At 39.7% G+C, this 23,597-nt stretch overlaps 1 protein-coding gene across 8 annotated transcripts in view; it reads right to left on the reverse strand.

The window, feature by feature from the left end:
- Positions 1-518: 518 nt before the first annotated feature.
- The window catches only part of LOC112049643 (copper-transporting ATPase 1), a 52,332-nt gene continuing 29,253 nt past the window's right edge, over positions 519-23,597 (reverse strand). For 7 of the 8 annotated variants that reach the window (XM_052883287.1, XM_052883285.1, XM_052883289.1 and 4 more), the window contains 26 exons: positions 22,311-22,441; positions 21,486-21,653; positions 20,740-20,825; positions 20,218-20,335; positions 19,654-19,814; positions 19,323-19,423; positions 18,625-18,753; positions 17,926-18,112; positions 17,688-17,785; positions 17,263-17,398; positions 16,413-16,553; positions 15,865-15,973; positions 15,209-15,368; positions 12,304-12,403; positions 11,831-12,031; positions 11,534-11,690; positions 11,298-11,451; positions 11,004-11,136; positions 10,395-10,530; positions 9,877-10,019; positions 9,272-9,364; positions 8,753-8,863; positions 8,152-8,301; positions 7,662-7,732; positions 6,521-6,661; positions 519-4,086 (listed from right to left, as the gene is read on the reverse strand). In XM_052883287.1, coding sequence (XP_052739247.1) covers positions 3,969-4,086; positions 6,521-6,661; positions 7,662-7,732; positions 8,152-8,301; positions 8,753-8,863; positions 9,272-9,364; positions 9,877-10,019; positions 10,395-10,530; positions 11,004-11,136; positions 11,298-11,451; positions 11,534-11,690; positions 11,831-12,031; positions 12,304-12,403; positions 15,209-15,368; positions 15,865-15,973; positions 16,413-16,553; positions 17,263-17,398; positions 17,688-17,785; positions 17,926-18,112; positions 18,625-18,753; positions 19,323-19,423; positions 19,654-19,814; positions 20,218-20,335; positions 20,740-20,825; positions 21,486-21,653; positions 22,311-22,441 — 3,433 coding nt within the window. In that variant the 3' untranslated portion in view covers positions 519-3,968. Of the gene's footprint in view, positions 4,087-5,602; positions 5,648-6,520; positions 6,662-7,661; positions 7,733-8,151; positions 8,302-8,752; positions 8,864-9,271; positions 9,365-9,876; positions 10,020-10,394; positions 10,531-11,003; positions 11,137-11,297; positions 11,452-11,533; positions 11,691-11,830; positions 12,032-12,303; positions 12,404-15,208; positions 15,369-15,864; positions 15,974-16,412; positions 16,554-17,262; positions 17,399-17,687; positions 17,786-17,925; positions 18,113-18,624; positions 18,754-19,322; positions 19,424-19,653; positions 19,815-20,217; positions 20,336-20,739; positions 20,826-21,485; positions 21,654-22,310; positions 22,442-23,597 lie in introns of all 8 variants that reach the window. The other variant, XM_052883292.1, reaches the window with a different exon arrangement.

Consider the following 23,597-nt stretch of genomic DNA (forward strand, 5'->3'; position numbering starts at 1 on the left):
CGCCTATAGGTGGCCTGAAGGATTGCACAAATAAAACTGTTATAGCAATTAATTTCTTTTATTTTATAAAAAATAAAATATTAATACAGTACAAAGAAACAGTATGCATTCAGTCATCCGCACACACATACTATTTAGTATTTGTCCTTCTCTATAGCATCTGACAAGATTGTATTTTGTACTAAATCGTAAATTTTCATAAAATTATAATCACTGAGTGCGGATTTGCTACAAAATTAGCTTCTAAATAATATAAAAAAATCTTACATGATTATATGTTAAGTTCTTATCTATGGTAAGAATGTTTATTGTTAAATTTTTCATGTATTTATATAAGATGGCGGTCATATAACCAAATAGTATAATGTGAAACTAAAACCGGATTTATATTTATCTGACGTGTCGTGTTGTGACGCATCAGAACAGAATCGGTTTCATACATTTTGTATGTGTAGCATTAGAAACCATCACGATATGTCACAACATATAAGTGTAAACATGGCCATACAAAATGTATGATTCTGTTCTGATGCGTCACGTCACTTTATGTCAGACAAATGTAAATCCGCCTTGAAAGAGCCTATTTTTCATCTCTTTCTATCTCTCAATATACATAATATACACAAACTACAAAGTACGTTGTATGAAATTTAGTTTCAATCATCTTTTCATCATTATCACCAAATGCATGGTATATTTGCATAAATTCACATCCATTTGTTTTTTCATATCTGGCAATACATATCACACTCACACACTCTGCGTAATTATGGTGCTTCAGTTGTTTGACAGCGAGATACCGTCTGCCTATTTTATAAGTCTATGGTTGCTATAAATATATACATTTTTATCTCGAAAAAATGATTGAAATTTTCTGTTCCATATAGGACAGTAATATAAGCTATACAGCAATTGAATCGTTATTGTTTATATTCTATTAAAAATATATTTAACATTTTTACATAATTTACATCCTTAAATATCTATAAAATTAAAGAATTCGAAAATAAATGACTTATAGCAAAGAATATAAACATTGTACATAAAATGATAAAAAACATTAATATGAAGGACCTAATTGCAGTTTTTAATATGCCAATCTGCTGAAATATAAATGGCAATTTAGTTGTCCACTACCAAATTTGCTAAGCAACTTATCGGGGGATTATACATAATCCAGCACATTATAAACAGTGGGTAGGGAAGAATAGTATAAAGCTAAATTTACGAGTATATGTACAGACAGGACAAACAAAATAATTATTGTAGCATTCTACTCAAACCTCGCTGTATTAAAAACATACGTAAATAAATATGTTGAGTTTGAGCAACTACCAGTTAAAAATAATAACTTTTTACCATGTTTAAAATTAGATTTCGAGAGATTTTTGTAATAGCAAAAATAAGTTTTATTTATTTACAAGTCTTTGGGCGATTCTTTTTTATACATTACATTTTTTTTATTTATAAAAAATAATATTTTATTCTAATTCTCTACAACTGACTTATTTGAAATGATTATAATTGGTTTCTCACGTAAAAAATCCCAGGCTTAATTCCATTTATGGATTACAATGATAATTTTATACTATAGATCGGTTACGTCCCCACAAAATCACCGCAAAAAGTGATCCGAATTTAGCTACACCACTGAGCGCACACATGCACAATTTTGTCTTTAATTGCATTATATATTAATAGTTTTTACACTTCCTGAACACACAACTCGACATTGTAGACGATATTTAGGTATTATTTGTTTAAATAACGTTCGTTGTTTAGTAATCGACTAAATGAAATTAAGTCAGTTTTCCATATTTGTCCGCCTCAGTTTTGATGCACTATCGCCCCGTCTCTAGTATAAAATATCATTGGATATATATTTTAATTTGAAATGTATGTACAAGTGAGTAAATACGTTTATCTATTAAAATAAATCAGTGTCATTTATGCGATTTCATATACAAAATACTTTATTGTAATGCAAAGCAGACTTGTTATATGTCAATATGTTATATAGAAATATGAATACGTCACATATCACATGTTATATAACGTGATACTATTCTGGACTCGTGTACAGATAAATTAATATTTAAAAATACTGGTAACTTAGCCTCGATTACGTTGCAAACAAAGATTTTCTATTATTGAATATGTTACGTGCTTACAAAATCCTCGCAAAAAAGTGAGCCGAATTTAGCTACACCACTGAGCGCACACATGCAAAAATTTGTTTGTACATATTTACTTACATTATATACTTTTGTATATACATTTTTTTACACTTCCTGAAAACACTTATATTACACATAGATAATATTTAGATAATGTTTGTTTCAATAAGTTTCGTTGTTTATGTTTACAATGGGACTAAATGAAATTAAGACAATTAGTCACTTTTGTGCGCCTCAGTTTCGACTCGCGAGAGACACATCTACAGTATAAAATAGTAGAAAATGTTTGTTCGCGATAAATACTAATAAATATACACACACATAGCAATGAAGACTGGGCCATTGACAGTTGATGCTACACTTTCTAATCAGGTACGTGTATTGTACCAAACAGAGCCATGGCAATTATTTAAAGCAAATAATATTCTTTTTAGTTTTAGATCATACATATAATCTAAACTACACCATCCCATGAAATATAATCTTGCGGTTAGTCGACATTAGCAAAGAACCTACTTATTTTTGCACCTACATAACGAGCCATTTGACTCTATTTATTGTGGATGATTTTACAAATTTCCTACCACGCATTCCCTTTAACAATAGTGACGGGAATATACTAGCTGCGGGTAGTCACAAATAATATAGGTACATACCTACGAGTGTAGTTATGTACACGTGCCAACAGTATCATATCGATAACACGGCAAAATAACAATAAATATGTGTATGTCGTTGGCTCGCAAATATATATGCACTTTCTAACGAAATAATGTCAAATCCATAGTTTACAAATATATTCATAAAAATTCTGGATTACAGCCAGTTTTATGTTTACTGGAGTATTTACAATGCTTATATTTAATTCTGCTCTCGTATTTTTACCTTAGAAATTCAACCTTCTTGAACTTTTCCGTAATTATTCAGTTTGTTATATAACTTTAAAAAATATCACCGAAACCGTTTAACAAAGGTCATTAAAACTGTTGACCTGTGTAATAAAGCAGCCGGCTCCTTCATTCATTCCTAGCATGTCGATAACATTATCGACACGGTCGCTATCGGTACTACACTACACGCTGCCACAACACATATAGTACGAGATCCGACCTAAGAAATATATACCCTCATCTGTTATTCCACATGTTAGTGCAATGTAATAAATGATAGATAAGTTTCACAGTGACACATTGCAAATAGGTTGTCTAGTTGAATTTCGCCCAAACACATTTTTCATACAAAATCTAGGAAACCATGAACTAGGTCAAAGACAACTAAACACAGTTAAATTAAACGTAACATAAGCTTTCATTTGACATATTAAACGACTAAATAACTGATGAGGGTATACAAATAACATGACTTAACTGTTTATATCTGGCAACCCCACAGTTGCAGTGTGAAAGCAGGCAACCTTTATGTTTTCAATTCTGATGGGTATATTCTATTACTAGTGTACGATTTTTTTAATTAACTAATGATGGAAGGAAATTAAATTAATTTAAAAAAAAATAATCATTTAATACTCACCGGGCGCAATTTCAATAGGCAACATTTTTGCATTATGTCACTTTGAACATTATCTACCATTTATTTCTTATCCTAATTAAATAACAGATTATGGTGTATTATTTCTTATGCCGGATCTCGTACTACAAATTAAAGTTAGAAAGAGCGGCCGATATACTCCGCTGCTCACACATTTCACAGCAACACTGTATTGTCCAAAACAAAATGGCGGTATATACTGTAACGAAACTACATCTATCACTTATGATCATATAGCTGAGATCACCCGTTGAGGCTCGGCTGGTCGCGCGTGGGCCGCTTGGGAATGAAAGACACGGTGAGCAAGTCGTCTTCCTCTTGCAGCAGGCGGCCGTTGCTTGATTTGCTGCGATGGAACAGTCTGGAATAAAATGGTCAATAGTTAGCTTGGGTGTAAAACCTATAGATAAACTACATAGATATGTGTGACGTCCACAGACATGAGGTAACTAGATTTATAAAGTGCCAATTCTTTGTATTGAAACCAGCGTACCCGGGAGCGTGGCCTAAACAAACACATATTACCTACCTACACAAACACACATATATATAATGTAATAATACTTATCACACTGATAAACTTTTCACGTAGTTGGCTGTTTAACATTTAGTGAAAAAAGAAACATGTTACCCTAACTTTAAAATTGAATATTATTTATTCCTTTTGTCACATAACAAAATACAATGTCAGTAAACAAACAAATGCTAGTACATGCGCGGATACACTTGCGGAGTTCCGCACACCCGAGTGTAAGCGGGCCACGCCCCTTTGCTACTTCTATTGCTAGAAGCGTTAGCTTTTAGCGCTTTCTGTTCTCTATTGACGTCAAAGGGGAGCGAGAAAGGAGCGAGCGATAGTCGTATTTGGGGAATTTTCTATATCTCGACAGTGTGAGTTTTGAATTCGTCTCTCTGTCTACAGTATCATATTAGATACGAGATAGTATCGAACTCGATGTTTTGTCTGCTAAGTTTCACACTACTAAGACTCGAGACTCAACAGACAACATCGTTACAGATTCCAGAATAATATGTTGCCATCCGTACCTCGCTCCCCTCTGTCGACGTACGCGGTCTTGAACGGCGCAGAGGACTGAGTCGCAGTTTGTGAGTCAGTGTCAGTTTGTCAGACGCTGTATTCGATTCCTAAAGATTTATCCAAGTATTTTTTAAGAAAGGGTAGTCTTTCTGTAAATTGTGAAAGTTAATATATACGAGTTTTGTTGGGAGTTTGGATGAAAGTTTGTACGAGTATAATATAATTTCTTAATATTAGAAGTTGATTTCGTGGTACTATTTTATTTCATGGTCTATCCAATAGTAAAAATTTCAATATTAGGTGATCTATCTAATCTAGTATGTTTTAGAAATCAAATTCAATTTTAGAAAGGTAATTCGTTCTTTTTGAATATAAAAGTGCCACAGTTTTAAGCAGGATTAAAAACTAGATAAGATTTTTAATGAAGTAGGAAAATGACCAAAAAAGAATTGTGCACCAAACAGGACAAATAACAAAACCGTAAACCCAACTTTTCCGTAAACAAAAATATTAAAAAAAACACACACAAAAAGAAATTCATACATGCAACATAGAGAAAAATATAATATACCTGATTGTATTACATTTTCGTTTTATTAAAATATAGAACGAAAATAATATATTATGTAATATTGTTACAGGGCTAAATTAAAACACATTGTATTAGAAAATAAAGGCTTGCAACACAACATTATAAGTCATATATTTTTGTATATGGCCAGTGTAACAAAACCTTATAAATTAACTTTTTAATATTTAACAGTAAAAACTCACACATGTAAAACCTCCACCGTCCCCGACGCACACAAACAAACAAAACGTATCAGTATTGTATTACCATCACAACTTTAACAGCGTCGACCTCAGGGAGTCACGATTGCCACTAGAGTGAGACACAAATATAAAATTGCGTGAGTGGGAAAAAGTGCGATATAGTGCCAATTACATCATGTCTAAATAATTGCACGACTTTCGCCCTTCGATTTTCATGGCGAAATTTACCTAAACAGTAATATCTGTATTAATCTCATTGATATTTCAAATTCGTAGAACACATTCACGAGTTTTTGCTTGTAGTAAACTAATTCAGGGAGGTCAGCCTGATCTTCGACACTCGCTTTCATATTATCACTTTGTCAAACAGTAAATAGCCTAGAACAACCGAGAATGAGGCAAAATATAGGATAATTGCATACAAATTCTTGACGCTTAGAATCGAAAAAGTCTTCTAATGTTTAGCCATACTCGTAGGTTACTGCTTAATCCTACGGTATCTTCAGTTTAGTAACTTTACTTAATTATTTGACTTCCTGCTAAACTATACCTAGCCCCAGTTGTTAAACGTAACGTGACTTTAGGGTTGCCAACACTTAAAAAAAATATTTTTTTATATTTATGGCGTATTATTTATATTTTAGATATATATAACATTATGGAAAATATAGTATTTTACAGATTGAGTAAAAAACAGATGAACATAAATATTTGTTGCCTATTTGTTTTTAAAAACTTATTTTATTAGCACTAAAGTGTCACATAGTTCTTCACATTTAATTAAAAAAAATATGAAAACCAACAAAAAGATAGACACGTAACAAAAAGATATTGCTTCTGTCGAAAATTAGTAATAAATATAGTATTTTTGCGTACTATATATTTCTTCTATATAATCAGCAGACCCTAAATATAGTACAATACTGTGTAATATAGTACGGTTGGCAACCCTACGTGGCTTATACAACAATGTGTGACATACTTGGCTAACGCCGTCCCTCTGTCGATGGGGTCCACCTTCTCGTCCAGGCCGCGGTGCACGGACACGGACTCCAGGTCCTCCAGGTGTATGGACTGCAGGTACTCCGTCGTGCGCAGCTGTTCTGGTGACGGCTTGTTGAATCTGTGCCGAGGAGCAATGCATTTCTTCCCATTAGTACTAATTCTCAGGCTAATTGATTATGAAACACGGTCGGAGTATGCCCGCGGAATGAAACTGATTCAATCTGTTTGCATCGTGCCGCGTTGCAAGAACCAGCTCATGACTAAGGGCCCCGTAGGGGTTCGAAACTAGTCGACTTTATATTATGTGAGTTTTAGCCGTGTTTCATAATCGATTAATATGAATAACACTCACGATAGTTTATATTCTAAAATTCTCAGGCTAATGGCTGTCAAGCCCCAGTGATGGTAACTACACATCCAAGAACTCTGCTATAGTCATTACAAATTTGGTTTTTCATACCAGACTTGAAAGAATTAATGATATGTCAAATATCATTAATTCTTTCAAGTCTAGTATGAAGTCAAACTTCATAACAGAATATGTAATAGGTCAGTTTAAAGGCGGAATTATATTTGCCTGACGTGTCGTGTCGTGACGTATTAGAACAGAATCGGTGTCATACATTTTGTATGCAGACAATACACATCAGAAGCCATCACGACATGTCACAACACATAAGTGTAAACGTTGCCATACAAAATGTATGATGTCGATTCTGTTCTGATGCGTCACGACACGACACGTCAACACAAATATAATTCCATCTTAAGTAAGATTTTGACGGCCTCCGTGGCGCAGTGGTATGCGCGGTAGATTTACAAGACGGAGGTCTTGGGTTCGATCCCCAGCTGGGCAGATTGAGATTATCTTAATTTGTCCAGGTCTGGCTGATGGGAGGCTTCGACCGTGGCTAGTTACCACCCTACCGGCAAAGACGTACCGCCAAGCGGTTTAGCGTTCTGGTACGATGCCGTGTAGAAACCGAAAAGGGTGCGGATTTTCATCCTCCTCCTAACAAGTTAGCCCGCTTCCATCTTAGAGTGCATCATCACTTACTATCAGGTGAGATTGTAGTCAAGTTGTCAACTTGTAGAGAATAAAAAAAAAGGATACTCACGTTTTGAGCAACAAACTGGAGCACACCACGGACACGGAGCTCATCGCCATGGCCGCCGACGCCATCCACGGCTGCCAAAAATATACTACATGGATCAGCCTTTTCTTTGAAACACGAATATCATACAAAAAATCAAAATTAAATATTTTAAAAAACCCCCATACTCCGAACAATAACAATAATTTATTTTATTTGATACACATACTGAGGAAGTAATGAAAAAATATGTAATCGGCCAAAAAAGCTATGTGACAACGGCCATCTTGGGCTCATTTTAATAAAACAACACTCTTTAATTAATCTTTAAAATAATCTTTCGAAAATTCACGCGTTCGGCACCTAAAATGCCAGAGACATACGATGGGTTTTGCGTTAACCTCTGGTTAAAAGACACCGTGCGCGGTTCGGCTAACCAGATTTGTTCTATCTCTCCTTCAATCTTTCACATATTATATATTAATAAAAATATGTCATGTTATTGTAAATGTACCTGTAACTGCAAGCCATACAGCGCAAAGGCGCCGCTCGCCAGGGGGATGCCGAGCAGATTGTACACGGACGCGAACAGGAAGTTGAGGCGGATCCGCCTCACCGTGGTGCGAGACAGCTCCAGACACGCCACCACGTCTAACAGATCATTCTGGAAAGACACGACACATTTAAGACAAAGCTCGCCAAGACTAAGGCTGCCAGTCCACCGAAGCGGAGCGAGGCAGCGGAGCAGAGAAATGGAGAAATAATAACCAGTAGGATACCTAGACCTACTGGACCTATCTATGGATATGTATCTCACGTTCTATCTTAATAATTTACTATTGACTTAATGACTTAAATGAAACTTAGTGATTTAGATACTAAGAGGCAATCGTAATCAACCTTCATAGTCTTCCGTGTTCCGTTGCGTACACTTTCATCCTTCTGGAGCTGATACGTACAGAACGACGGAAATTATATGGGCGACATTAATTGCATATCTTAATGTCTTATATGTTTGCCTACTATTACAGGGACTTATGAAAAACATCAGTCAGTTAAAATATCACGTAACAGTCAATACAACGTCTGTACGTTCACAGAATATGAGCACTCACCCTCATGAGCACCAAGTCGGCGGCTTCCACGGCGACGTCGGTGCCGCTAGCGATGGCGATGCCCACGTCCGCCTGCGCCAGCGCCGGCGAGTCGTTGACGCCGTCACCCACCTAAACACATCGTCATCATCATCATCAATCCCATATTCGGATTACTGTTGAGCTCGAATCTCATCTCAGAATAAGAGAAGTTAGGCCAATAGTCTACCACGCAGGCACAATGCATCCAGATTGGCAGACTTCACACACGCAGAGAATTAAGAAAATTCTCTGGTATCTCACGATGTTTTTCCTTCACCCTTTGTGTCTCAAAGGGTGAAGAAAAACATCGTGAGGATAAGGATAAAATACGTGATATTTAATTTCTTAAAATGCACACAACTGAAAAGTTGGAAAGTGCATCCCCTGGATTGGATTCGAACCCACACCCATTAAAATTTTAATATTTATGGTTTGGATTTAGAATTGTCATGGTGGTAGCACTTCATAGACCTTGTTGCGAATGAAAAATGATCTTACCATAGCGACTTTCTGCCCCTTTTCTTGGAGCTTCTGTATTTTTGCCACTTTGTGTGAGGGCAGCACTTCAGCGTACACTTTGGTGATCCCCACCTACAATAAAGACAAAATTGTTATAATAAAGATGTACTTTAAAGTAACCCCTACTTTAATACCGGGTACCTTTTCAGACATTTTTTCATACACAGCAACGGTTCTTTTAGGGACCTAAAAGACCTGACGAATCCAAACGACACGGAGATCCGACAGAAAATTCTCTACGTACGTAATTCCGTAACGTCAAACCATTTTTTCCCAATAATTAAACTGTCTTTTAAAAAGACTTTTATTCCATCTCACGTAATATTTTGGTGGCAGCGGTGGGATATGTCTCAACACATTGGAAGTAACTCTTGTTAAAAGAGTCATGTTAACTGTTTAAACCTATTCGGAGCAGGTTCTGTATAACTTATTATTTAATTATTAGATTTCTGCCTTGTTCCACTCATGGGCCTCCAAATTTTGTTACGCGGAATGTAATACAATTTTTTTATGTCCAAGAGATACATTTTAATTACTAAAAAAAAACATTTTCATAAGTAAACACTTGTTTCTATTGGCTGTACCTGTCTCGCGATCGCCACGGCAGTCTTCCTGTTGTCGCCGGTGAGCAGACACACCTCGAGGCCGGCGCGCTTGAGGCAGTACACCGCCAGGTGCGCCTCCGACTTCACCTCGTCCGACACGCCGATCGTGCACACCAGTTGGTCTGCCCCACAACGTGACATGTTAGATTGGTCGCATCAAATGCGGTTATTAGCTGCTATCCTATATAGATCCAAATTTGTATCGTTTTGTGAAAGTATGGGAGCATGGAAGATGGAACCCTAAAGTTAAAAATTCAAATTGAGAATCGTCTAAAGCGCAATGGCCCTTGATATGTAATGACGCAAACGCATTTCCGATGGCTCTGTGAGCTCACCCTGGGGTCATGTCTGAAATCTGTCTGTCGGCTGTCTCGGTGGACTGGTAGCCTAACCCCGTCCCACACCAACCATCACGAGACTAACCAATAGTGAGCCGAATATGGGTTGTCAATGATGACAATGATGAAGTGGGACAGGGGGGAGATGACGAGCGGTACCGTTGATGGCGGCCAGCACGGCGGTGCGGCCCAGCTCCTCGTCGCGCAGTAGCATCTCGTGCACGCGGCGCGGCACCGCCACGCCGTTGCGCGCCATCCACTCGCGGTTGCCGATCAGCACCAGCTGCTCCACCTCCTGCCACCAAAATACTACTTGGAACATTGTTGGTTAACCACATCCTTGTACTATCATGTTAAAAAGTAAAGGGAAAATAATACACAAAATGTTACACGGTCAGCAACGTCACATGTTGTTTACAGTATCGCTTTCAAAGTCCACGCTCCCTTCTGAGATATCGACCTCAAAATATTCTCTCCTTTTAGCAGACTCAGAGGTGATTACAAAAATAAGAAAACTAATGTCGAACAAAGGTTATGATTCACAACATTTGTCAGGACAACTTAATTAACAATAAAATCCTAGAAAGGCAGAGAATGACCTAGAGTGAAGTCACGCACTTCTGAACGTTGTGTGTAGGGTTAAAGGCGCCGCGACGCTACGCCTTGACTTTCGGAGCCCTATAGGAATGATTTCCCATTTATCATCAGGGCGTCAGCTCATTTCGTCAACTATTGAGGATACTATAGAAAAAAGTTCAAAGCCTATACCTCATGGTCCGCGCCGTGCGGTCGTATGACGGCGTGCAGCCGCTGCGCCGCCTGCGCCGAGCTGAGCGCCGCGTCGCCGCCGCCGCCCACTATCTCCACGGGCACGCCTTGCAGGTGGATCGTCGCGCCTTCCCTGGGAAATGGGGAAATATTCTTTTTTGTTTATTATCTACAGTTGAATCTGAAACTGAAAGTACGACGAGCAAAGCAGCTCCGCTCGTAATCTGCTTGTCACTAGCCTGAATATATACAAGTAGACGCATCTAGCAAATGGTAGTACTGTAATGCAGTCACCTCGCGTTGGCCAGCGCGGCGCGCATCTGCGGCGTCGGCTGCACGGCGTGGCGCAGCGTGACCTTGGCGCGCAGGCCGCAGCCCGGCACCGCCGCGAACCCGCCGCACGCCGCGCGCGCCGCGCCCACCACGCTGCTGCACCACTGCACGATCGCTGCACGATACATACAAGAACCGCTGTCATCCATTGAGTGAGAACTTCTCTTATATGGTATCTCTGAGAGTGTCAGTCGTACCTGACGCTAGAGGGTGCTCCGAGTTCAGCTCGGCGGACTGTATGCAGGCCAGCACCTCGGGCAGCGAGGCCGGCTCGCCGGTCAGCAGCGACACTCGGGCCACGCTGGCGCTGCCGCGGGTGATCGTGCCGGTCTTGTCGAAGATCACTGTTTTGACCTTGAGGTACAATTAGAAAACAAATTTTATTTTACATTACAATAATTTTTCAAGAAAAAAGAAATCCATCATACATCGAAAGATTAACTTACAATCCTTAGTCTTGAGGAATAGTAATATAGGACAAAAATCTGTAGTACCTTATGGGCGTTCTCCAAGGGTTCAGCCCCCTTGATGAGCAGCCCCAGCTTGGCGCCCACGCCCGTGGCGACCATGACTGCGGTGGGCGTGGCTAGCCCCAGAGCGCACGGGCACGCGATGGCCAGCACCGACAGCGAGAAGTGGAACGCCGTCTGGATGATCAGCTCCCAGTCGGAGAAACCAGAGTCGAGGTAGATTTTCTGAAATCAAAGCATATCACGTAAAATACATTTATTTAAAATAGGCAATACTCGTATACAAGCACATTTAAAAAATCAAGTCTGTCAGTCACTTGTGACTCAGATTCGGAAAGCAGATTTTACCCAGAAAAGCAATAAAGAAAAGAGCTGAGCTCCTTGTTTAGATTAATATTTGTCATTATCGAGTAAAGTCATAATAGTATGTCTCAGTCTTTCAAATGACCTAACCATTATGCGAAGAAGTAGTTATCTATCCTATAGTATCTACTAACCGGCGTGATAGCTTTGATCCTGTTGATGTCGAGCGCGCCGCTGATGACCCAGCACACCAGGGTCAATGCTGACAGGAACACCACCATTGGAACGAAGTAACTGTAACAATCAAATTAATCGAGTCCTCATTTTTACAAATCAGTATTGGAGTTTTTTCGCCTTGTTGAGTAACCGCTTATCATGACTGCTCCTGCTTGCGTGCCATCGTCTCCTAAGGCTCCTCTTATCAGCTATTTTTTGCCGAATTTCTGCAGGGTAATACAGGCTCTGAGGTGTAGATTCTAGGTATGGAGTAGACAACCACGCCGCCTCTTGTATTAGGTTAGTAGCGTATAAAACTGCGTCATCGATCTCTTTTGCTGTTTTTAATGAAATTCGTAAGTTAACCTTGTCGTCTATGTAGTCTCGGAAGGCTTCCCAGTCTGTTTTCTTATTATAAAGGGTCTCGCGTGCTTCCTTTAGGATAACTGTAGTGCTCAAGGTACATATGACTGGAGTGTGATCAGAAGATCCATCTAGACAAGTTTTGATTTTTGTGTATAAACCAGACATTCCCTTAGTGATAAAGAAGTCAATAAGATCTGGAGTTTTAGTACGATCACTTGGCCAGTGAGTTGGTTCGCCACCTGACAGTACATTGAGGTGGTTTCTTTCAACTGCCTTTCTTAGTTCTCGTTCTCGTCCGTCTTTAAAGAAATTAAAGTAATGATGGATGAAAATGAAAATATGACCCTACAAGATCAACTACAGACACTTTCTCCTTATAAATCAGAAGACTACTCTCTTTATAAAATGACCAAACCTCTCAAAAAGTCAACAGATTATGTGCCACCCCTTAAAAAATCTGATGGTAACTGGGCTAGAACCCCTACAGAAAAAGCCGAGCTATTTGCTCAATTCCTGCAGGAGGTATTTAAACCAAATGATCCCGATCCTTCAGAAACAGAAGATGAAATCAACAAAGTTACTGAGAGTGACCAGCAATTATCGATTCCAATGAGACCAGTTAACCCAAAAGAAATTCTTAAAGAAATAAACCAGCTAAAACTAAAGAAAGCACCTGGCTATGACCTCATCACAGCTGAAGTCTTAAAACAGTTGCCAAAAAAAGGAGTCATACTACTAACAGTATTGTTCAATGCAATATTGAGAACACAACATTTCCCGTCACTCTGGAAAGTCTCCATAATAAATATGATAGCCAAGCCAGGAAAGCCTCCTACAAATGTGTCTTCATACAGACCAATAAGTCTTCTCCCAGTACTATCAAAACTGTTTGAGAAACTATTCCTTAAACGACTAGAACCTGTCTTAGAAGACCAAAAAATATTACCAGATCACCAGTTTGGCTTCCGGGCCCATCATGGAACAACAGAGCAGATTCACAGAGTGGCACACACTATTCGTCAGACACTAGAACGAAAAGAATACTGTTCAGCTGCTTTTCTAGACATCCAACAGGCTTTTGATCGTGTTTGGCATAAAGGCCTTATATATAAAGTAAAACAGTGCATGCCAAACACAGCATATATGCTCATAAAATCATATCTCTCCGAACGCATATTCCAAGTCAAATGTAATGACCAATTGTCTAATTTCTACAAAATCGAAGCTGGAGTACCACAGGGGTCGGTGCTGGGCCCCGTCCTATATACTATCTATACAGCTGACATGCCTTTGTCCCAAAATGTGATAACAGCGACTTATGCAGATGATACTGCTCTGCTCTCACGCAATGTAGATCCCAACATAGCTTCTCTAAATCTACAAGAACACCTAAATAAAACTTGTTCCTGGCTCAAAAAATGGAGAATCAAAGCTAGTGCAACTAAATCAAGCCACATAACATTTACGTTAAGAAGGGGAGATTGTCCTGCTGTGAAACTAGACGAGATTACCTTACCCCACCAAACAACCGTAAAATATTTAGGTGTACATCTAGATAGAAGATTGACTTGGAGAGATCACATTAAGGCGAAACGAGATCAGGCCAATATGAAATTTCGAGAACTGTATTGGTTGATTGGGAGAAAATCCACATTAAGCCTGGAAAACAAGCTGCTGATATATAAATGTGTTATAAAACCAGTATGGACTTACGGTATTCAACTCTGGGGCTCTGCTAGCCACTCAAACATTGAAATACTTCAGCGCTTCCAAAACAATGTATTGAATGTAATATGCAATGCACCATGGTTCGTCAAGACTGCAGAAACACACAGCCATCTTAACATTTCACCTGTTAAGGAGGAAATAGACAGGTCACTAGAGGCCTACAAACAGAGGCTTGAGCGCCATAAAAACAACCTGGCTGTCAAATTGTTAGACGTCAGGGACTGCAAATTCCGCCTGAAACGAACACGACTGGCCAACATAGTATAGTAGTATATACTCATTCCTGGAGGGACGCTACATCAGTGGATGTGCAGAGCCCGAAACGACATACTAAAAAGTCATTTGATCGGATTATGGTCTAGAGACTGATCTCCGATAGACCAACAAATAAGAGAAAAAAAAAAAAAAAAAAAAAAAAAAGTATTGGAGTTTTAGGTCAGCATCTTAAATGAAAACTAATTTAGAATTTACTTGAAAAGAAATGCTTAATAAACTTGTAGCTAACCTGAAATGATATTGAGATAATGATACAGAATCAGACAGTTGGTTCTAGTATTATCAATCTCTACTTGACTATCTATTTGGATTTTACTAGAGCACCCAAGAGATGTTGCTTTCCTTTGCGAGTTATAAAAACTATATTGGGGAATGTTTTGAAGAATTCTTTGCTGTTTGTCTGGATTCCTGATATTGCTCTATCCAACATTTTACCACATCGTTCCTGTAGTGCTTTTTTAAATTCTGGAACAATTTGAAAACCCATTCAACTAGGATTGAGTAGATACCTACCCGGCGATGGTGTCGGCGAGCCGCTGCACGGGCGCCTTGGAGCTCTGCGCGTCCTCCACGAGGCGCACGATCTGCGCCAGCGTGCTCGCCTCGCCCGTGTGCGTCGCGCGCATCAGCAGCGCGCCGTGCTGGTTGATGCTGCCGCCTATCACCAGCGAGTCTGCGGACATTTCACTATTCATATCAAACAAGGAAAAGTATATCATCATCATCATTACCAATCCATATTCGGCTCACCGTTAAGGACGAGTCTCCTATCAGAATGAGAAGGGTTAGGCCACGCTGGCCAAATGCAGTTGGCAGACTTCACACACATAGATAATTAAGAAAGTTCTCTGGTAAGCAGGTTTCCTTACGATGATTTTCCTTCACCGTTTGAGACACGTGATATTTAATTTCTTAAAATGTACATAACTGAAAAGTTGGGAGGCGCATGCCCTGGACCTAATTCGAACCTACGCTCTCCGAATCTTTGATAAACAGTGCACATCGAGTATGGCTTAAATTTTTTTTTCATCACAAGTTAGCCCTTAACCACAATTTCATCTGAAAGTAAACGATGATGCAATTTAATTTGTTAGAAGGAGGATGAAAAACCACACCCCTTTTCTACACGTATAGAAAGAAACAAGTGTTTAGTGTGTTTAGTCCTTTACCTTTAGTCTTGGCGACGGGCATGGACTCTCCCGTGATGAGCGACTCGTCGCACGTGCTCTGGCCAGTGATCACCTTCCCGTCCACCGGGATCTTGGCGCCGGGCACTACCTAGAACAAATTACTGTATACGCAACAGAACCAATGAATCCTTTAAGGTTTTAAAGAATAATTTTCTAGTGAACGAAACAACAGCCTGAAAACAAATATTCATTACTTCTACCTGAACATCGATTCGAAAACTCACCCAAGTATGTCAAATAACCTGCGTTTTTAGTCTTTCAATAGAAACAATTTACACTCCATATTAGCAGCGCATATTAGAGTTTCACTTTACTTTTTAAAGGTCACTACGAAGCAGTTGAAACAAATGACATGGTGACAGATTTCTTCAGTTCTAATTCGATAAAACAACCATTATACCCTTTCCATATTTGTTTTGTTTTAATCCTTTATTGCACAAAGAATTTTTTACCTTCACATTTTCTATTTACTTTTTATGCTTAGATTTACAACACCAATTCGAACTGAACGAACTGAATGAAATTACCTTCAAAATGTCCCCTCTTTCCACGAGGTCCACTGGTATACTCTTCTCAGCGACCTCCCGACCTTCCTGGTCCAGTGTTACTAGCACAGCTTCAGTCGGCTTCAATGATAGCAGTTTTGACAGTGCTTCAGAGGTTTTACCCTATGGAGATAAACTGTGTTGTGAATTGTGTCAGTGTAGAGTATATACAAACATGTTTTATGTGAAACTAAGCAGAAAAAATTCTGCCTGTGAATGTGTTATTTAAACAACAAATTGATGGTAAACAGTTGGTTTATACGCTACCCTTACATAAATACACAATAATCTATATTTATAATAACTCTGTAGAGAGGTCAATTCTGTGCATGAATTTAATTCTGTACAATAATTCTTCTTCATACTCCTGGGCAGGTTATAGTATACTTTTCATCACGCTACGATCAATAGGAGCAGAGCAGTGAAGCGAAATGTTGGGAAATCGGGAGAAGTTACTCCATTTTTTAAGCTTCCGTCGCGTGGTACGGTAGGGGTATGGTAGGAGTAGGGTAGGGTAGGGTAGGGTAGGGTAGGGTAGGGTAGAGTAGGAGTAGGGTAGGTTAGGGGTAGGGTAGGAGTAGGTTAGGGGTAAGATAGGCGTAGGTTTGAGTCCCTACTCATCCTCTGTATGGTAGGGTAGCTGTAGAGTGGGAGTAGGGTAGGGTAGTAGAAGGGTTCACGCGGACGAAGTCGCGGGTATATATGGTAAAATAAATTTCAGCTTTCTTAAATTTTAGTTAACACATTTATAATGCTCTTATCTTGTACAACTAACTAACACCACCAAAGGTAAACCATCATACAATATCTACACAAGTAAATGTAGCAATACCTTAGCGATGTGTTCGAGCCAGCGGCCCAGAGACACGAAGACCAGCAGCATGGGCGGCGTGTCGAAGAACGTGAGCGGGCTGGTGTCCTTCTGCAGCGACATCGCCGCTACCACCACCGCCAGCGAGTACGCGTAGCTACACCGATACAACCACACTTTATACGTATATCGCTTAACTGAGTCTCCACCCGCTCGGTGCTGGTGTAACGACAGAGTGAAGGAGAATGGTGCAAACACTCGCTCCTCTCTGCCGTTTTACTCCACACCTCTGTACCAAAGTGGACATCAGTAAGCATACTTTGTAGGTATGCATACTTAGCTGAGTTTTCATCCGTGCGGTAGAGGGATGCGGGGTAAGTAAACAATTACTCTTACTTCTTTGCACTCTACATTCCAGGCAGAGAATTATATAACGTAGTACTGACCTGATAGTGGTGGTCATAGAGATGAGCACGTCCATGTTAGAGGTGCCGTGACTGAGCGCCTTGTACGCCTGCTTGTAGAAGTGCCACCCGCCGATAAACTGTTAACAAAAAACATTAAATTATTGTTATAGAATATAAGGCGCTGGGCTGAAGGCCAGAGTTGAGGCGAAAAAAGGAAAACGCAGCGCCATGGAGTACGTCATGAATGAGAGTGAATGAATGCGGAGTGTGACGTCACCTGCACTGGCGTGGCGAGCAGGAACATGAGCAGGTTCTCCAGGCTGAGGCCGGGCAGCACGCAGCACATGTGGCGCGGGTCGTGCTCGTGGCCCATCAGCACCATGAAGTACGTCATGGCGGCCATGCACGGCGCGCCGAATATCAGCGATATGAGAAACGCGTTCCGCCATTTCCTTATTTCTTCTCTGTCGACAATGTTAGAACGATATTATTTTACATAATAACTAAAGACAATACCTAGGGGAAGTCTTGATCTTATCTTCAGCTTGGATCATCAGCTATTTCTCTACAGGTTGGATCTAATTTTGTATTAGAACTCTGGATATTTGTCTCTAGTGTTTTTTCCCAAAAAAATTGCATTCGTTTATGGTGACGCCATAGTACCTCTAAGCCACCTATAGACTTTATTTTCATTACTTACATAGATTGGCCGATAATTATTTAATTCATCAAGGACCGGTGACTGGCGCTGGATAAACGTCCGCAGCCGGATGGAGTGACAATTTCTGTAGTTTTTATTACCCGAGTGTCGTGATGATACAGGTATGAAACCAGCGGACGTTAGCAGCATAGATATGTGCGCCATGGGTAAGTTTCGAGGGTGGACAGAGGGAGCTCATCGAGGGTATTCAATGTAGATAAATTAGTCTATGATAATTAAGTAATGTAACATCCTGATTATCTGACGTTGACTCACTTGTGCTCCAGGTAGTTGGCGGCGCCCTTGTTGTGCGCGCTGACGGCGCTCGCCTCGAAGCCCAGCTCGCACACGGTGTCGCAGATCTTGCGCGCGCCGATTATCTCGGGGTCGTACTTCACTTTGCCTCTACGATCAGAAATAAATAAGCCACTTAAAATCAAAGTACAAAAACTTGATGTTACAAGTTACTCGATTACAGGTGGTATTGACATTCATTATTTATGTTATTGTAGAGTGAAGGTAACGGTGTTGTTATAAATAAGAGGGTATTTGACTTGAGCTCAGTTGTTTGTTAGGCAGCGTAGGCACCGTCACGCTGCCAGTCGCGTTAGTGATTTTGTGCAATAGTGATAATTATTGATAATGTTGTGCTGTAATTATCATTTATCATAAATTGTTTGGTGTGAGCATGGAGACAATGCCGGGCAGGGAAGGTGAGTGTCGATGCATTCTAAAGGGATCACTTAAACCTTTGGGACTTGCTTGGGAGTACCCAAGCAAGTCCTGGGACCTGCTCGAGATATTTCTTCTGCCATAAAATAATGGTACAATTACTGTTGCTGCTATCCGTCACACTACGAGTAAAATAAAATATGCCAGCGCGAATTAATGGAGCAGCTAAGGGTTGAGGGTAGCCAACCCTCAATAGATTCCGCATGTTTAGCATGTTGTGTGCAGTAAATGCAAATGCTCACTTGCAGGTGGTGAGCGCGACGGAGCAGGACACCACGCCGGTCAGCTTAAGTACAGCCTTCTCGATCTTGTTGACACATGACGCGCACGTCATGCCTTTGATCTGAAACAAATTAATAAATAAATAGTAAATAAATAGCACAAGCATTTTGCTTGGATGTTAAACAGGTTTACGAGTGCGTTAAGTTATTTTTGTCACAAAAACCAATAAGTAAAAAAGAATTATACGCCATAGAAGATGGTCGATGCTAAAATGTTCTGTATTGTGTGAATTCTCTGCAAGTGCTTGCGGCAAATCAATTCAAAAATAAAGTAGTATACGAGTAAACGAACCATTAACGTGAGATCCTTGGGCGCGCCGCTGTCGCTGATCAGCTCGGAGGGGAAGCCCAGCTCCGTGATGGACTCGGCGATGGCGGCGGCGGACACCTTGGCGGGCTCGTAGCGCACCTCCGCCTTGGCTGCCAGTAACGCTATCACTATTGAGTGGACTCCTGGGAAAGACAAACAAGTTGATGAACTTGAGATATGAGTGCTATTGGAATATGAGGTGGAATAAAGAAACAGTAAAAATGAGTATCACTTGGTATTGGTTTATGCAGACTTTTTAAAAACGCTTTTTTCAAACCATAATATGACAGCTAATAAAAAGCCAGCCTTATATAATACAGGAAACATCTCCTTGAGCTTTATCGGTGACTTTCGTTTATCTGCAGATCTCCTCATTTCTAATTCGATCAAGCAGCGATACTCCGCGCACAGCTAGATCCTTTGTCCGCTGTCTTCTTATGAGGTCCAGATCCGTAGGTCATCACTGAATGTCTCCGACAACCCACAGATAATACTCATGCTATCTCGACACAGATAATAGTCTTGGTAAGAACGGACGGCACTGACCGTGCATCTTGGAGCAATGCTTCTCGATGGCGGCGACGCACGACGCGCACGTCATGCCGCGCACCTCCAGCGTGCAGCGCGATATCTCCGCGCCCTCCGACATGGGTGACGCGGTACCCTGGCAGTGGACAAGAGAGAATTAGAGATGTTCAACATGCTTACTCTAAAACCATAATAAAAACTACCTACTGCACAGTTAATGGACGGTAGATGGTGATATTGACTTGTTTTAATTTTTAACCATACAAGCGATCATTGTGGGTTTGAACACAGAACCAAGAGCACTTATAAGCGTAAGCGGGGTTTGAAGGTATTTGTTTGGGTGACCTAAGACCAGCAGCCATTTTTGCATACAAGATTTTAGAACAACAGAAAAGGAGATGGACTTTTTATCTAGAATAAAAACACTATTGCCGAAGGATAGATCTTCGACAAGCAATGTAAACGATTCTACAGAAACTATTTCGATAGAAATACATATTAAATAGAATTTTTTTTAAGAAAAAGGTATAGAAAACTTACATTAACTTGTGTTCTGCTTTTCGCGGGTGACATTTTGATCCTATCACCCGATCCTTGTTCGCTTTTGCTTTGTGAAACATCTGAAACTATTAGACATACTTTTATGACATACTTAACGAATGAAGATTCCTACACTTAAAACTGAAAAGTAATGACCTTGGGAATAATTTAAGCTAATGAAATAATATATTCAATACAAATATAGTAATTACATTTTAATATAAAAGCAGATGTTACGAGTATGACGTGTGTGCAAATATAGAAGGTTTAAATATTAAAGATATATGAAATGTGAAAGAAAAATCTTTCCTCGTTTATTTTCCTAGTCAAGACCAAAAAGTTAGAATTCTCGAATTAAGCATTTCTTCAACTTCAGTCAGACCTTTTTTATCTCACTATATTGCTATAGGATCACAACGTAGTGTCATCAGTAATCCTAAGAAGGGCACCAATAGGTCTATACATCTCTCTCTCTCTCTCTTTTGTGTCAGTTATGCGAAAGACAGAGCGATATGTACAGAAAATTGTCTCTTTATTTTAGGTTTACAGGGGGGGTTTGGTGTATTTATGTTTCACTGTAGACTCCACCTAGGGGATTCAAGAGGTTAGGGTTCAAAGGTTGAAGGGAATCTAAAGACCCAATTACCCGCAAGGCCATCGTCAACCGAATCTAATGCAGCGAGCTGGTATTCAGACTCTCTTGGTCTCTATGACAAGGTCTAAGGTGAAGCTAAAGAGCCAATTACCTGCAACGTCGTCGTCAACGCTGATGATGTTGACATCGAAGCCCAGCGCGTATATCGCGTCGGCGAGCTGCTTGGCGCTGGCGGCCGACGGGTCGAACTTGATTAGCGCCGTGTTGTCGGCCAGGCTCACTGTGGCTAGCAGCACGCCCGGCATCTCTCTCAGACTGCCTGCAGTATAATGAATGATGAATATACGAGTAGATCATCACTGTCAGCTATTTTGAATGGACCATGAGGGTTGAGATCTGTTATAATTTTTAGTTGGTAATGGATTGTGAAACTTTGTCATCATTATCATCTTTATAAGCCGATTTTCGTCCACTCCTCAACATAGGTTTCTTTTAAGGACTTCCAAACCTCACGACTTTGAGCCACCTGCATCCAACGGCGCCTATAACCCGTTTGATATCGCTTTTCAGTACAGGGTCGTCATTACAGCATCTTGCGACCCCACATTCATTAGCTTTTCGAACTATATGCCCCGCTTATTGCCTCTTAAGCTTTACGACTACGATTTCTTTATTTCCGATTCCATCACGCAGAGAAACTCCAAACATAGCTCGGTGCATGATGTGGATCTTGCATCAGCATATTAATACAAGGCAATATCCAAGACCTAGCTAAAAACTATAAACAATAAATATATTATAACAATAAAAATGTATACAGCTTAGTTCAGAGGGTGGAATTTGGAGTTCAGACTTATGGGTTGGGTTGGGTAATCCCAATGCGATGTTTATGATACCACTAGGTATCATATAGTTGTGAATGGTCTACCATTCTACAGTCTACAGAATAGTAGCTAACTCTTCATGCCTTGCTCACCTTCAATAGTGTTGACGCAGGACTGGCAGGTCATGCCGATGACGGACACGAGCGCCGTGCTCTCGCGGGGCGGCCCGGACCCCGTCATGTCGATCAGGAGGTCGGTGGGGATTTCTCGTGGAAGGAGGTTTCTGACAACAATACAAACTTATAAATTATTCTGGCTAGAAATCGAACAATGATTGACCTATGTGAGTTCTACTTTCTCCGTTTTGTTTGCTCTAATACAAGGGATAAATAAATATATAAAATAGATGAAAAGTTAGTCGAGATATTAATAATAATTTTTGAATTTTATAAAATACTAAATCCACCAACTCGGATAGTAATTTTTTTTTTATAGAATAGGTAAGTATCTAGTGCTCTTCTGGACATAACTCTAGTCAGTCTAGGTCAGAAATTATCCTTAGAAATAAGCATATCAATGGCGTTGTTTTTGTCTAAAGGGCATGGTGGTAAAATTATGTTGAGGTAGATGCCTTTTTATGTTACCTAGATGCTTGTATTGTGAAAATGTTATAATAATTGTGTTAATTTCGCACAGCAAATCTAATAGACTTCGCCAGTTTAGTAAGCACGCTAATTAAGGCTGTTATAAAACATCTGTATGTCTTTGTTATTTCAGCTGTGCTAACACAACACAACAATTTACTGATAAACACTCGAGTTTATTCAGTAGGCAGGGACTGGTACTGTGATGTACAAATGTCTTATAATTGGGTGTCGGATTTTACTCAAGACAAAAAGCTTAAAATATTTCTGAAATTATTCAGTAAAATTCTTGAATTAACTGACGTTAGCAATAAAACATCAAAAATGCTTAATAATGGCACAAATAATGTCAAAAAATATGCAACATTAGATATTATAAAAAGAGTACATAATTATTATTATTAAATCAAATATTTACAAATCCGCTCCGCTCCGGATCCGCTCTATACATTTAGCGAAATAACTGGATTGTATATGAATTTTAGTACTAGGTGTATTCTTACCAACTGTTTTTAGAAAATTTCACCCGTGAAATTATTTTGATCAATTTCACATAAAATATTATAAAAACAGCGCGAAAATTATGCACTAAAGCTAGCATCGGAAACGCAATATGCAGCTTCACACTACGATCTAGCGTCTACTGATAACAAATAGATTATAGTTAACTGCACAATGCAAATGCCTGATAAAAGATTAACAAAACACCACCTAACGTTGAATTGTGGATATATCTACGGGTCTATGAACAAGAGCTAACTAATAACGCAGTCTGTGTTTTTATTTTTAACCGAC

The sequence above is a fragment of the Bicyclus anynana genome, chromosome 8 (assembly GCF_947172395.1).
Source record: "Bicyclus anynana chromosome 8, ilBicAnyn1.1, whole genome shotgun sequence".
NCBI classification, from domain to species: Eukaryota; Metazoa; Arthropoda; class Insecta; order Lepidoptera; family Nymphalidae; genus Bicyclus; species Bicyclus anynana.